Source organism: Bombus huntii, chromosome 11 (genome assembly GCF_024542735.1).
Source record: "Bombus huntii isolate Logan2020A chromosome 11, iyBomHunt1.1, whole genome shotgun sequence".
In the NCBI taxonomy this organism is placed as follows: Eukaryota; Metazoa; Arthropoda; class Insecta; order Hymenoptera; family Apidae; genus Bombus; species Bombus huntii.
This window is the reverse complement of record NC_066248.1, coordinates 9097386-9111354: the sequence shown is the minus strand read 5'-3', so window position 1 is coordinate 9111354 and position 13969 is coordinate 9097386. Positions and strand designations below refer to the sequence as shown.

Genomic DNA, 13969 nt, shown 5'->3' with positions numbered 1-13969 from the left:
CCCGTTACAAAATGATGAAATATTTTAAATGGAATGAAGAAAAACAGATAACACGAAGAAAATAATGAAGCTTTGGTTTTCCTTAATTTGCAAAATGGTAGTATCTACATAAAATTTTGATTAATAAGGACATAATACGGTCTAACCGTGAAGGCAACAACTGTAAAGAAATGTACGACGAGTTACTTTGTATCTTTGAATAATTACGAACATTTTGTGCCTTGACTTATGACGAAGCATACAGTAAAATATAAATTCCACTAAAAAGAGTCAATAGTATAGTAATTTTAAACAAACCATATTAAACACAAATAAGTAAAACAGCAAGCGTATTATGAAGTATCTACTATCGTTTGTAATGTTAATGGCTGAAGCTATAAAAGTTTATTTATCACTAAGCTGATTTACCACAAATTGGTTCTTTAATAGAACCTGCCTTTCCCCATAGTTGGACAATATAACAATGACTTACACAGTATCATTCTACAAATTTTATTCATTATTCCAATGGAACCAGAAAAAAAGACAAAAGTACGAAATTTACATTTGGAAGATAATAAATCATCGCATTGTTCCTGCGCGACTTTTTCACCATTTCGTAACAGGCGAGCACTCATTAACGTGAGCGCAATTACATGTGAGCGTAATTACGTAAAGACACATTAGCAGATCGATTAAACGGCGCGGTATTTCTTGTTTTAATCGGCAAAGACTTTGGCTGTTTTATCGAGTGTCCACCGGCCGATTACACAACGAAAATGTTAAGCGTAATAACACGTTGCAATGCGAGCCCGCGACGATTCACGGTACTTCTATTACCAGGAAAGAGGGAACGAGGAGGAAGAGGAGGAGGAGGAAGAGAGAGAAGCATTGCTATAATTAATACGAAATCGAAAGTCATTAACTGACGATAAATCATCGTGAAGCGTCAAGCGGGCAATCTCGGCGAACACTTAGTCGCTCGATTATGTAAACGCCGGTAAGCGTGAATAATCGTGGTCGACGTCGCTGATTATTAAAATATACGGCTATCAGATAAACCAAGCTGAGAATTGTCGCTGCTCAGCTCTGCACCGGGAAAATCATTGCAACCTTTCGATGTAAGGAGCTTCCACGAGAATACTGTACGTGCTCTATTGTCTCTCCTTGAAACGTCTTATCTACCACATCATTTCGAAATATTCGAGAAAACCTAACTTCCATAGTATACCTTCTCCTACCTTCGTTTTTTTTTTTTTTTTTTTTTTTTTTTTTTTATTAAATCGGCGACATTTAATTATTATTTCATAGCAACCGGTATAATTAGTGTACACGCAATAGCTCACGAAGGTATTAAATTGTCCGGAAAGTGTCTTCCTTTGACAAACGTGTTTTTTACAACTATGCACCTTCATACAAACGTGAAACCAAGTCTGTGAAATATCGCGGTGTTTATCTCAATAGAACAAAATGGATCGCACGTAATTCGACAAAATGATATAAAACAAAAAACATTGTGTGTCCATTATTTCCTCATAAAACGAAAGAAACTTTTCGAACAATCTAATATTTGGACATTTGTAGAAACCTTTCCTATATACGTTACGTGTTCTATACAAAACATTCTGAAAATTCATGACTTTGAAATATCACAGTAACGAGAGTCCACTGTCATTGTTTATAGCGGTAACGAATCTGAACTTGTATATACATAGAAGCTACGTGATATTTTGCCCAAGTATATAAAAGATATTTCGTTTATCTTGGATTCATTAGCATCTCTGTTATTTTACCAATCGTCGTGACAGTCGTGTCTCGTTAAACACATTATGGCGCTAATAAAATTTCAAAATGTTTGGCGTAACAGATATAATCATATTCACGAAAGGTATGCATAAATGTTAAAATATTCTCGTGAGCCATTGTATATCTTGAAAAATGACAAAACGCTAGAGGACAGGACATTTGGTAGTGTCGCCATCGAAATTTTCGTTCGTTTGATCGAGTGTTCCATCGCGTGGATTCTCGGTGGATAAATTCGAGGCACCATACCGCGATTGTAATCTGTTTCAAAGTAAAAATTCACGTGAAGCGTGACTAACGCGCGGAACAATTAAGGGGTAGGTTATCTTTAAGGCGAATCTTTTATTACAGGAAATTGAAAAGGAAAAAAGAAATATAGACAGGCCCAAGTACACGTTTTCTGGGAACTTGCACATTTAGACGCTTCCAATTTGTTGGGAAGCGGAGAGTGTCGTTTCAATAAGCCCGAATTCAAGCGACGTACCTTTTCTTGCCGGTCATGAACGTCATTAATTTCTGTCAAGCGCATAATAAACTCTAAACGGATTCGAGTGAGCCATGCTAAAGACCGGCCACTTCAAGCTTTTTCTTCGGTTCACTGTTCAACTAGAGGAAATCAATTTCGAGTGTCTAAATGATACACGTTAACGTGCATATTTTTCCTCCTATTAAAATTGAAACTTAAAGAATTTGAAACGTGTAATTGGACGTTAAAGTATGTATACGAGTAGCGTGAAAGATGAAGGAAGGTTGTGTAACAAAATTGAACCTATACAATTCAATAAATGTATATGAAATTGAAATGTAAATCGAAACGAACTTTCCGGCCAATATATCATAAATAGTTATCGTCAAATGAACCGAAAAAAAGTCTTATAGGCTTCATAGATTGGCATGTTCTTCGTGTAACAATAGAAAAGAGAAATTTGAAGACGGTCGTTTAACCAAAATTTTAACTATATTACTTTACTATAAGTAATTTTCCAATATTATAAAATCGATTTATTCCGGAAATGAATGATTCAATCAGTCAACAGAAAAAAAACGGTTTCCACAAGACCGATCAAATTTAGCGAGTCTATTCCAGATTCCGTCATCTCCTGCAACCTGTTCGGTGAAACGAAACTATTTCTGACCGAGTCGAGCGTTATTACACGCGCGACGACTGCGCGATGAGCGGTCGCGCGTACCAGCGTGGAAGCTTCGAAAAACAGCGAGCGCGCAACTGGTTCCGAGGCCGTTGCTTGATTTACTGGAACGATTTCTATGATAATCGGGCGGAACAAGCCTGGACTTGAAGAACGCACAAACGAAAGGACCAAGAGACACCGAACGTGACGCCGTAAATTCAAAATCGAGGCCGATATTGGCGCTACAGTTCTCCGCGAACTTTGATCTCCATGGAAAACTTCTTGCAAAATCGTTGTTGTAATTTGCTTACAAGAATCGCGTGGCTTATCGTTCCACTTGCATCTCATGAGATATCGCGACAACGACCTTTCTGTCCACGCGAGTCCGCGAAAGAAAGGTAGAAAATGCAACAACAAGTAGAGAGCAAAAGAGAAAAAGACTAGAAGTGTGAGAGAGTTCAAGGTGGCTCGTCCGAGTAAACGTCAACAAAGAAAAAAAAGTGTCTTCTTAGAAAGCGACGCGTGCAGCGGCGGTAATTTATCGAGGAACTAGAATCGCACGGTAAACTCGGTGCTCGTGTTCGATCAACGAGGAAAATCGTTTTCCTTCTCACTTTTTGCCTCGACCTAACGACACTTCTTTCGCAATTACCACGCAATTACGATCGTCCAGTTACTATAATCGAATGAAACTCGCGTAATTGCGCGTAGGAGGTGAGTCACAATGCAGTAGGGAACAAGAGACGACGTTGATCATCGTGGATTCGATTGTTCTTACGGTTCCGAGGCAACGAGTCGAAGCAAATTGCCAGGGAAAAATTCGGAGAGCAGAAGAAAGGGGGAGGGGAGAGTGAACGTAAGCAGCGACGCGTCGTATTAAACAAACACAGGAGAAACGTTCTCTGCGTTGCGCAATCGTTAGCTTGTTGGAAAAATTTAATTAGTCCCCCCACAGCTTCCCTAATGAGAACCATTTTCGCGACACGGGCAAAAAAGCATGGTGTATTGTCTTTCGTTGAATGGAAGAGATAAAAAGGGATAGAGAAAGGGATGGATCGATGAATATGCATATTTAGGCGGGAGAACGTGGCTAATACGAACGTTCGATTCACAACGATACCATTAACGCGAGGCTGAGATCGGAAACAGCCGAGCATCGGGACAAATCAAGGCAATCGGAACTGCCGGAGTCGTCCGGGCAATTTGCTTCAACTAGGATCACTGTCGAACGTCCCCGGTCAGATTCTGACGAAATTCGAACGTCCAGCCTCGAAATTTGCAACTGAAAATCGATTCAGAATCAGCGAACGTTGAACGGTTTTCTTTTTTTTTTATTTCATTGATCCACGTTAATTATTCGTACAATTTATGCAACACGAAAAGCTATGTAACGATGGTATGGATTCACTTCTAGATACTTTAGGGTTACGAAAAATATTCAGGACGAAATAAGCAAACCACAGCTTCCACTGTGCAACTAGTTCGCAGATATTGCCACGTTTGTCGCAATGAATACCACAGAGAAATCATCCAAATGACGAAAGACCAAGTAATATTATAATTTGGCTCTTACAATTTTATCTCCGGTGAAACATTTCATTTGGTTCATCCGTGACGCGATGGCGCTGTAGTGATGCGCGTGCACCTCCATGATCACCAACAGGCTCCCTCGACACAGTACCCGAAAATGATCGTCCTCAAACACTTCTCACGTATTCACGCGGGCACTGATATAATTCGTTCTCGTTCGAATCGCCAACACGAAAATAAATTCTGTTTCGTATACACCTTGTTTGAACCACCTTGCACCAACCACCACGAAGAACCATTCAGGAAACACGATATATTTCCACGGACCCGCACGGAGCACGTTGTTCTTGGAATCTACGCGTCGCGACAAAGTTGCGTTGCCGTCGGCAACCGACAACAAGCTTCTCCTGGTTCGTTGTAACGCGCCGAGTGTAGCATCCCGTGGGCTTAGTCCAAGCTATATACACGGTGATCGGTCCCAAAAACCACTACGCGTGGTAGCGATGACGATCGCGATTACACGACGCAAAAAGCGGTCACAGAGCGCGCGAAAGACACACAGAGAAACGGTGTATATAAAGACGGATATATAAAGCAAGGAAGAAGGTGAGAGAGCACGCGCCACGAACAGAGGAAAAAGACGAACCGGTCCCGACCGAAGTCAGCAGCAAACTGACTGGTCCGTGGCTGCTTTGGGCCTCTGAATGCCTTGCGAGAGGCCCCGGGTTCAGGTAACCCAGCCAGCCACAGCAGGAGTGGGCCTGCTGGTGGGGGAAATAAAAAGGTGAGCCTAGAAAGGACCTAACTAACGTTGAAAGGGGACGGGACCCATCCATAGCTCCGGCCAGGCCGAACGAGGACAAAGATACGTGGTAGGGGAACGTGGAACAGAGATCGTGCTAAGTATTATGGAGTGAAACACGTTGCACGGAGAGAAGAGGGGGCGGCGTTCGAGGGAAAGAGGCAACCAGGGGGCAGCCTGGCCTCCTCCAGTTCCCCTCCGCCCCTATTCAATTATATTTCTCCATGGTAAATGCCTATATTGTTACGTTTGTCAATGGCGAGCTAAGTGAGGGTCACGTAGACGGATAATGTCTTCTGAATTTTAGCCTGCGACCCTGCTGCCGCGATTCTCTCCTTCGTCACTCTCGTTACCGACCCATGCAATGTTACTTGTAAAGGTATAGCTCATCGCACCTGTACGTCACACTGATTTCGCATCGAGGTGAAAAGTCGTTTCACACGCTAATCTATTGACACGATCAAGGTGCAAATATTTGCATATTAGGGTGCATGGGTTAATCTGGTTACTCGGGGTAAGTTTGCTGCGGTAATAAAAGAAATGTAAGACTTTGTATGTATACATACTTGATGAACAATTACTGGAATTTGTAAAAGTGCGTTGTTGTAATGAAGGAATTGAACGTTATGACCACTTTTGTAGTTCTAGTATTAAAATATGGATATATTTGGTGTATCAATAATTCTCAGGTTACGTATATAATTGTCGTCTACGATTAACATTTTTTCAAATGAGAAGTATTATTGTTTAGGAGAAATTAGACAGTGCAGAGGGAATGAACTTACGTAATGAACGGCCGACGCTGGTTATTACGCGAACAATGAGCCGCGTACACGTTCCAGCTGTTTCCGGTTGAAAACTTTTTCTCGTGACCATCGTCGCGCGACCAGCCAGCGTAGAAAGTGCATTTTAATCGTACGAGGAGAACCGTTTCGCGGTACGAAACGCTTCCAAGACCGGACCGTTCCTTCTCTCCTTTCCTCCCCTTCGATGGAACAGAGTTGGCGGGAAACGAACGCCACTCGACCAGGCCTCATTAACGAGGGATTTTAATTTAATTTCATTCGCCGTTTGATTCTGTAACGGTCGTCGGGAACAAGAATAAGGGGAGAGAATAGCAACGAATGGGATAATAAAAGCGAACAGGAAGTACAATGATACGGGGAATGATTCCTCTGTACGGATTGAGAACTGAAGATGTGAAATTAATCTGAAGAAATCATCTATAGAGTGATTTAATTTACGATGTGATCAAATTTACAGATACATTTCGAGATTCGAGATTCGAGATGAGAAGGGAAAGAGTTTTTAATGTTTATGGATTCAAATGTCGAAAGTTATACGATACCGACGTAGCACAGGTTCGAATTTCGCAAACTTTACAAAATTAAATAGATTGCTACGTTACTCGCATCAACTCTCAATACAATGATACGGGGAATGATTCCTCTGTACGGATCGAGAACCGAAGATGTGAAATTAATCTGAAGAAACCATCTATAGAATGATTTAATTTGCGATGTGATCAAATTTACGGATACATTTCGAGATTCGAGATGAGAAAGAAAAGACTTTTTTATGTTTATGGATTCAAATGTCGAAAGTTATACGTTACTCGAGGTAACACCGGTTCGAATTTCGCAGACTTTGCAAAATTAAATAAATTATTACCCTACTCGCATGATTTCTCTGTACCAATTGAGAACTGAAGATATGAAATTAATCTGAAGAAACCATCTACAGAGTGATTTAATTTACGATCAGAGCAATTTTACAGATACGTTTCGGAATTCGAGATGAGAAAGAAAAGTGTTTTTTATGTTTATGGATTCAAATGCCAAAAGCTATACGCTACTCGGCGTGGCATAGGTTCGAATTTCGCGCACTTTGTAAGATTAAATAAATTACTACGCTACAATCTTCTCAATAAGTTGACAAACTTACCTTAAGCGTACAATTGTTGTTGTGATTGACCGGTGGATAAGCAGGATGTCCCGGTAAGTGGGGGTGTGGGTGTCCGGGGTGATGTGGATGATCGGTCATCATTCCAGCACCGCTGTGATGATGTCCGTTGCTGCCCATGCCCTGTCCAGGCTGAAGGGACCCATAGGGGGTGGCTGGGTCCATTGATGGCCCATGAGGCGGTGAATGGGGACTTGGTAGGTCTGGGGTTGTTGTGGTGCCGCCACCGCCACCCCCACCGCCTCCGCCGCCAGTACTGTAGCCGTGATGGGGCCCGGAATGATGCGGACTGCTCGAAAGCGAGGGATGATGCGGGTAGGCTGCGGAATGGCCCGGATGGTGGGGGTTCATACCAGCGGTTAAAGCGCTCGCCAGCTTGCTCGGTGGAGAGGGTGGGCCCGATGAGCCCACCGACTGCTTCTCACGACGAAAAACAACAGTTACTGGCCTACGGTAGCTTACTGAACACCGGCACTGTTCGAACCGGATATTTTCTTCCGGCTCTCTACTGCGACCTGAAATCAGAAAAAACAAGGTTATACAGGTGATTCTGAAGGTTGTTTGCGGGGCTGTTTGTATTTATAGGCAATGGCTACGGATATTGATGGGTAACGTGGATTACAGTTGCAGGTGGACGTCAGGTTGGAAAGTGTTATAAAGACGCGGTAAGCGGTATTCAAGTTGGTTTATAATGAGTGTTTGACAAGTTTTAAAGGTATAAGATACGACGTTATGGCAACCGGTGATGCCACGGTAACATTACGCGTTAGGTCGCGCATTAATAGTCGCTAAGCCACATGGATGTACGAGTTGTATCATGATATTTATTAGAGAAAGCTTCATAAAAGTTATTAAAATTACGAGCGGAAGGTCTGCGAATGGCTTGCTATCGAACTCGTACCAAGACTTTCGTAGCCCTGACTTTCATTCTAGAATTTTCAAAACACTCTATGTTATGTCGCGTGAAACGGTCCGTGCGACGTTCTTCAATCTCTGGCCGTCAAGGCCCAAGCACCATTAGACAGACCCTCAATAAACCTAAGGCCCCACCATAAACCGAATCTTATTAGCTTGCAAGAACCTTTAATCCTGCAAATATTTTCGGTTTATAGCTGGTACTTAAAAAAGTCCTTAGGTCTATTGCATGTTCTTATAAATTCACTCCTAACGTTGGTCATAACCAATCGGCATCGCAGATCGTTACCCTCACTTTCCTGACGAAAAGCGTGAGCAACGAATCTACGTTCTTCGTTCAAAGGGCACACCCTTACCGAACTCTCCTCCATATTACATAAGAATGAACTTCACTTCTACGACATCAGGAGGGTCAACTCAACTTTTTCTACTACACTAGACTTGTTCCACAGTAACATTCAACAGACAAATCTCATCGGTTAGTCTACATCAACTCGAGTCAGAGGACAGTGCAAGGAACAGCAAGAATCTCCAAGTCGAAGATAGTCAATCGACAGAAGATATATCCTCACCATCGTCAATACGAAAGGAGTCTCAGGTCGTACTCGTTCGTAGTTGTCATTTCAAATACGCAACCTTGTATCACACTGAAATTAAATAACCTGTTAATAGCAGCGGTATATTCAATCAACCACCTTTATTATCTCACTAGAAATAAGGGATCGAATGATTCGTGGCGTCGATTAGTCAAATCGTAACGGGAATTTACGACTCCCGTTGGCGCGTTTTTTTCGAGATCGTGTCTCCCCGCGAACGTCCGAAAGTTCACTCTATAAAGAAAGTCTAATTACCACCAGAGTCAATAATATCGATCAACACATTCGATCGGTCATCGTTACGAAGAAGTTGAAGCAGCCTTCGAAACTTCTTTCATAAGAGGACGGTCTGGCGAAAAATCTCGAAAACACACAATGTTTAGGCCGAAACAGTTTCCGAACTAGTCGTAAAGACGACCGCCGCATTGCATACTGCGATGAAACTGTACTGGCTGATATTAATTTCACCGGCGGCCGGAGTTCCGTGCAATTTTATTGGCCCTTAAGACGACGCGCAACGATTTCATAATGTCTCTCTCCTACCCTCTTCTTCTCCATCTCTGCCACGATTCCAATGAAACAGCAGTTCGTAGCAAAACGATTCGTCGGTGAGGTTCGCGAGAGAAAACGTAGGGAAGGGGGTGGTAGGGAAAGAGACGGATGATGGACCTTTTACGACAGGGCAATTCGCGAAAGAGTTCGTCCGTCGAAGGAATATTTAAATTCAATCCGGATACAACGGTAGTAAAGCATCACGGTTCCTGCAGATAGAGTGAGGGAAACTAGAGGGACGAAAGGTGGTCGAACAGAGGTGGTAAACGTGGCCTTGTTCACCGTTCGCTGACTGTCCTGTTTCTTCTTACTTCTGTTTCCTTTGATGCTTCTTCTGCCCGTACCAACGTCTCTTCACCCCCACAGAACCACACGATAAAGACGTGCTCGATTGTTATTGTAACTACAGACATCAAGGAATACTGGGACGATTGGTATAATAAACATTTTACGAGAATCAGTGCGATGGTTTGTTTATCGAGCTTACGAGTAATTATAGTCGAACGACTAAGGGTCATTTCGAAGTTTCTAATTTACATCGTGAAACTTGTCTCGTTCATTTAGATTTTCTCGATTTATGAGTTTTAAAACTTGAATCAAGTTAAGTCACGTTACGGGTTTAAACTTTAGATATTAACTTAGAGTATTAGGGTGATTGACAAATGGTCTCCAGCTTTTTTTATTAGATTTTTTAGAACTAGGTTGAAAAGTATTTTACTTTTCAGGCAATTAGTCGACAGAAGGGAAACGTCGAATTTGGTGTAACGGAGGATTTATGTTTCCATTTCGTGGCACTGCTAGATTTTTTGCGGCTGATGTAGGCGTGACGTCAAAGATCTAATTTTCCCAGCTATAATTAGAATAGCGGCCCGGAAAAACGGGGATTCAGGGAAATCGATAAAAAAGATAATTTCGATCGGGACGTTCCCCAATGGGAACCACGGACACCGGAAACGAAGCGTCCGCTGTGGCGACAAGGAACAAAGCCTGCTCTAATTACACACCTTTGTGATCTTTTCCGGTATCCAATCGGATCTCCTCGTTTTCCTCGCTCTTCGCACGATTAATCTCGTTAACTCATCGCCGTTAACACCTTCTAGTCACGAGCCGACACGTGATATAGGTGTTCCTCGAAAGCAAACGATTCATCTTCTAACCATTCCACGATTCCTATGAAATCTAACACGGTTATAAAGATCCTCTTCATAGTTCTATCTAGTGGTTACACGGAAGAAAATTAGAACAGAGTGGGGAGCTGACGTGGGTCATGGTGAGGCAAGTGACCTTGAATAATGAGATTTCTTGTTTCAGTCTATACTCTACGACTTATAATTCTAAAATCATCCTACCTTAAATTTTCTTTAATTCTCATACAAACATGAAGTAAGATATACGTAACACGAAAAAAAGTCTGATTAGAAGTATAGTACAAAAACGAACAGTTAAAATCATAAAATTATTGTTGAGAGTAATTTTATTGCATGAAATATCTTATTAGGCTGGTTATAATTATCAAATAAAAATAATGTAATTTCTTAAAATTATTTTTCTTAAGCTTCGAACAATCCAGTTTACACACCTCACCCTCACAATTGAATCTTCTCTTTCCAGAAACACATACGTATTCCACGAAGTCGTTAACAGTAACCTTACCAGACCCGGTTAAATGGGCGGTTTCAAAATTTTATTTAAAATTGTACGTTCATTGTTACTTCTCTTGTTCATCGAACTTTATGTAAATTCTCCTATATTAACAAAAATTGAGAAACTGATTAATCAGATAATATAAGAATTTACATAAAGTTAGATGAACAAGAGAAGTAACAACGAATGTACAATTTTAAATTAAATTTTGAAACCGGTCATTTGACTGTGCCCGGTAAGCCTAGCGTCAAGCCCGAGAAACACATTTGACGAACAATGGCTGTTCGATTGGTTATCAAACAACCTCGTTAACGTCGGATAATCCCGCACAAAGGTGAATAGGAGGACTAATTACATTAAGAGGCGACGAGTCGAAGAATAAGAGGGAAGAGGGCGCAAAAGTCTGGTGACGACGATGAAATGCAAATGCTTGGTGAATTTTTGGTGAAGGGGCCAAGTCGGCATTAGGATTCATAAAACGAGCTGACCTGTCCCTTCGTTAAGGGCCGTGAAACCGGCGTGCGACTTGCCCGACACGCCCACCTTAATTAACAATAATCTTCCTTCCTGGTAGCTCAGCGGGTGTCGCTTCGGGACACGATCGCCGACCTATACGAAACTTCTGTCTTTTTGTCCGGGGCCGGATAACGAGTACCTTTTCTTCTCTTCGGTCGCGCCACGTCACCCTATTTTGCCCGGTCCCTAGCATTAAGAATATAACGGTGCCCGGTTCCTGACCGTTTTCTGGAGAAAACTGCGCGTGAAACGAACCTGCGTTGCTCTCAGATATATTCTCCATGGAATATCCAATTTATTCTCTTACAAAATATTTTCACCGTTCGCTTGTTCAGAACCTGGTAACTTTGTTAATTCGATTTTTTACAGACAGGGAAGTTAAGATTACAAGCGTGATGTGGCGAGTATCGTAAGGCTCGGTTGCGTGCGTAAATAAAAGAGGTGAGAAAGTATCGCTGTTCGACACGTGAGGCTCATCGAAACGAAGCAAATTTCAATTTTATATGAAACACAACGTACCATGTAATATTTCCCTGCTACAATTACGTATATACATTTGTGAGATGGGTTTAATACGTAGAACACTGCGAATTATTGAAATGCATACAATAGTCGTGCAGAAAATAATCGAAGAGTGATTGATCGACTGAGTAGCTCGAGTGTATAAATACAACTAGAGAGAGAGAGATAGAGATAGAGAGAGAGAGAGAGAGAGATAGATAGATAGATAGATAGAGAGAGAGAGAGAGAGAGAGAGAGAGAGAGAGAGAGAGAGAGAAAGTTGGAAAGAACGATTATACGGATTCCCTGCGTTAATTGCAGTTTACTGTGACTTTTATCACAAATAACGCGCGTCAATTAGAAAAAAATTACTTGCAGACGAAACAGAGTCTATCGCTATCCTAGATCCTTTAGATTTGTATCCTCGAGGGAGAATAATAGCGTGTTCCGTTTCAAACGAGCTACCTACTACGTTCCAGGTCCCTTCTAGCAACCTAGTGAAGAATGAGCAGTGGCCAACGTTAGGTATAACGAACACCGAACAAAATTTCGTCGCGCCATCACGTTGCCTGATTCGAACTTCTTCAACTTCATTTTGAACGGTTTCCCGTGAAAGTTGTGCGATGCGGTTATACTGACCTCTTCTTTGTTGCAGTCGTGTGTACGCGGCTTAAAAGAACGCGCCAGCGTCCTTAACGTCACGCAAGAATAACAATACTTCGTTAGAAACTGCGTTCCGACCTTGCTATTCTTCAAATTTTGCATCGATATTCCTCGCGATAATTAAAATCACCGTCAAATTCGGAAAGAAGACAAACGTTACACGCTCATCATACATAAGATTTAATTTACGATCAAACATTTTTGTAATTAACAATATAAAGTACGAGTGGAAGTACAGTCAATCAAATTTAGATCCAATTAACTTCCTTCACTCTGAATCAGATTTCATCTTTCTCGTTGATAAAGTAATCTCACACCCTATACCTACTATTCTTAGGGCTACAAACAAAATCGTATCTTGACGAGTCGGTACTTTCGTGCGATTCCAAAAAATCCACCGGAAACCATCGAATCGATAAGAGATTACCGGTTCTTCATCATACATGGAAACAGGAGTCACTGCGCCTATTAAAACGAATTACAAAGGCAATCGGAACGGATGCAAGGTGGAAGAAAGAAAAGAAGAAAGAAAGATATAGAAAGGAGCGAGAAAGTGGAAGGTGAATGACGACGCGGCCGAAGCATTTTTACCGGATTTAATTATACGGACGTTTGAAAATCTCCCGGGGCCCGCAATATTTATCAGCCAATGTGTACCAGGGAGGAAATTAAATTCAAAGCGAGACATCGAAGGAGTCGTGCGTCCCGTTGCGCTACCACCTGCCAGTTTCTCTATCTACCTCTTTCTCTTCGCTCGTCACATAATCTCTCTTCGTTTCTTTCACCACCCAAACCCTCCCACTTTTCGTGTTACATCCAATTAAACCTCGCGGTGTTACACGTTAATTTCAATCTTAATTGTTAACCATTAATTATTAACTACTGGTTGGGCTTATCGGTCCATCTAGACAACAGGAGCGTTTAAAGTGAACGATTGTCGATAGACGCGTGTATCGGGCGAAACGATCGATGAAACTGCATTTCAAAATCGCAAGTGTGTCCTGTTTAAGGGTTGAATCTTCTTGCGCTAATGTCATTTTTCTTTGAAATTTACATAGAATTATGTTGATTAAGTCTTTGTATTATTCTAAGTTTTCTAATTATTTTAAGTTAGTTTTCAAAAGATGAATATCCAATTTACGGAATATTGGTTGGTGTAAGGGGTGCTGCGAAAATCGTAAAATAGCATAAAATTATCTTTCAACTATCCTTTTCGAAGGATTATAGGAATATCTAAGTTAATCCTGGCTGAATGAAGAAGATGAACCGTGAAAGGGGGGAAATATCGGTATAAGATGCAACGATAAACGCTATTATCGTACAAGACTTCTTCATAATATTATTATGTAATTGGTTTTCTTTCTGAGCCGTGTTCT

General features: G+C 41.5%; 1 protein-coding gene across 5 annotated transcripts in view; it reads right to left on the bottom strand.

The window, feature by feature from the left end:
- LOC126871382 (LIM/homeobox protein Lhx9) overlaps positions 1 to 13969 on the bottom strand; it is a 416377-nt gene that overhangs the window by 74662 nt on the left and 327746 nt on the right. For all 5 annotated transcript variants that reach the window (XM_050630130.1, XM_050630132.1, XM_050630133.1 and 2 more), the window contains one exon: positions 7189 to 7721. In XM_050630130.1, the coding sequence (XP_050486087.1) occupies positions 7189 to 7557 (369 nt within the window). In that variant the 5' untranslated portion in view covers positions 7558 to 7721. The remainder of the gene's footprint in view (positions 1 to 7188; positions 7722 to 13969) is intronic.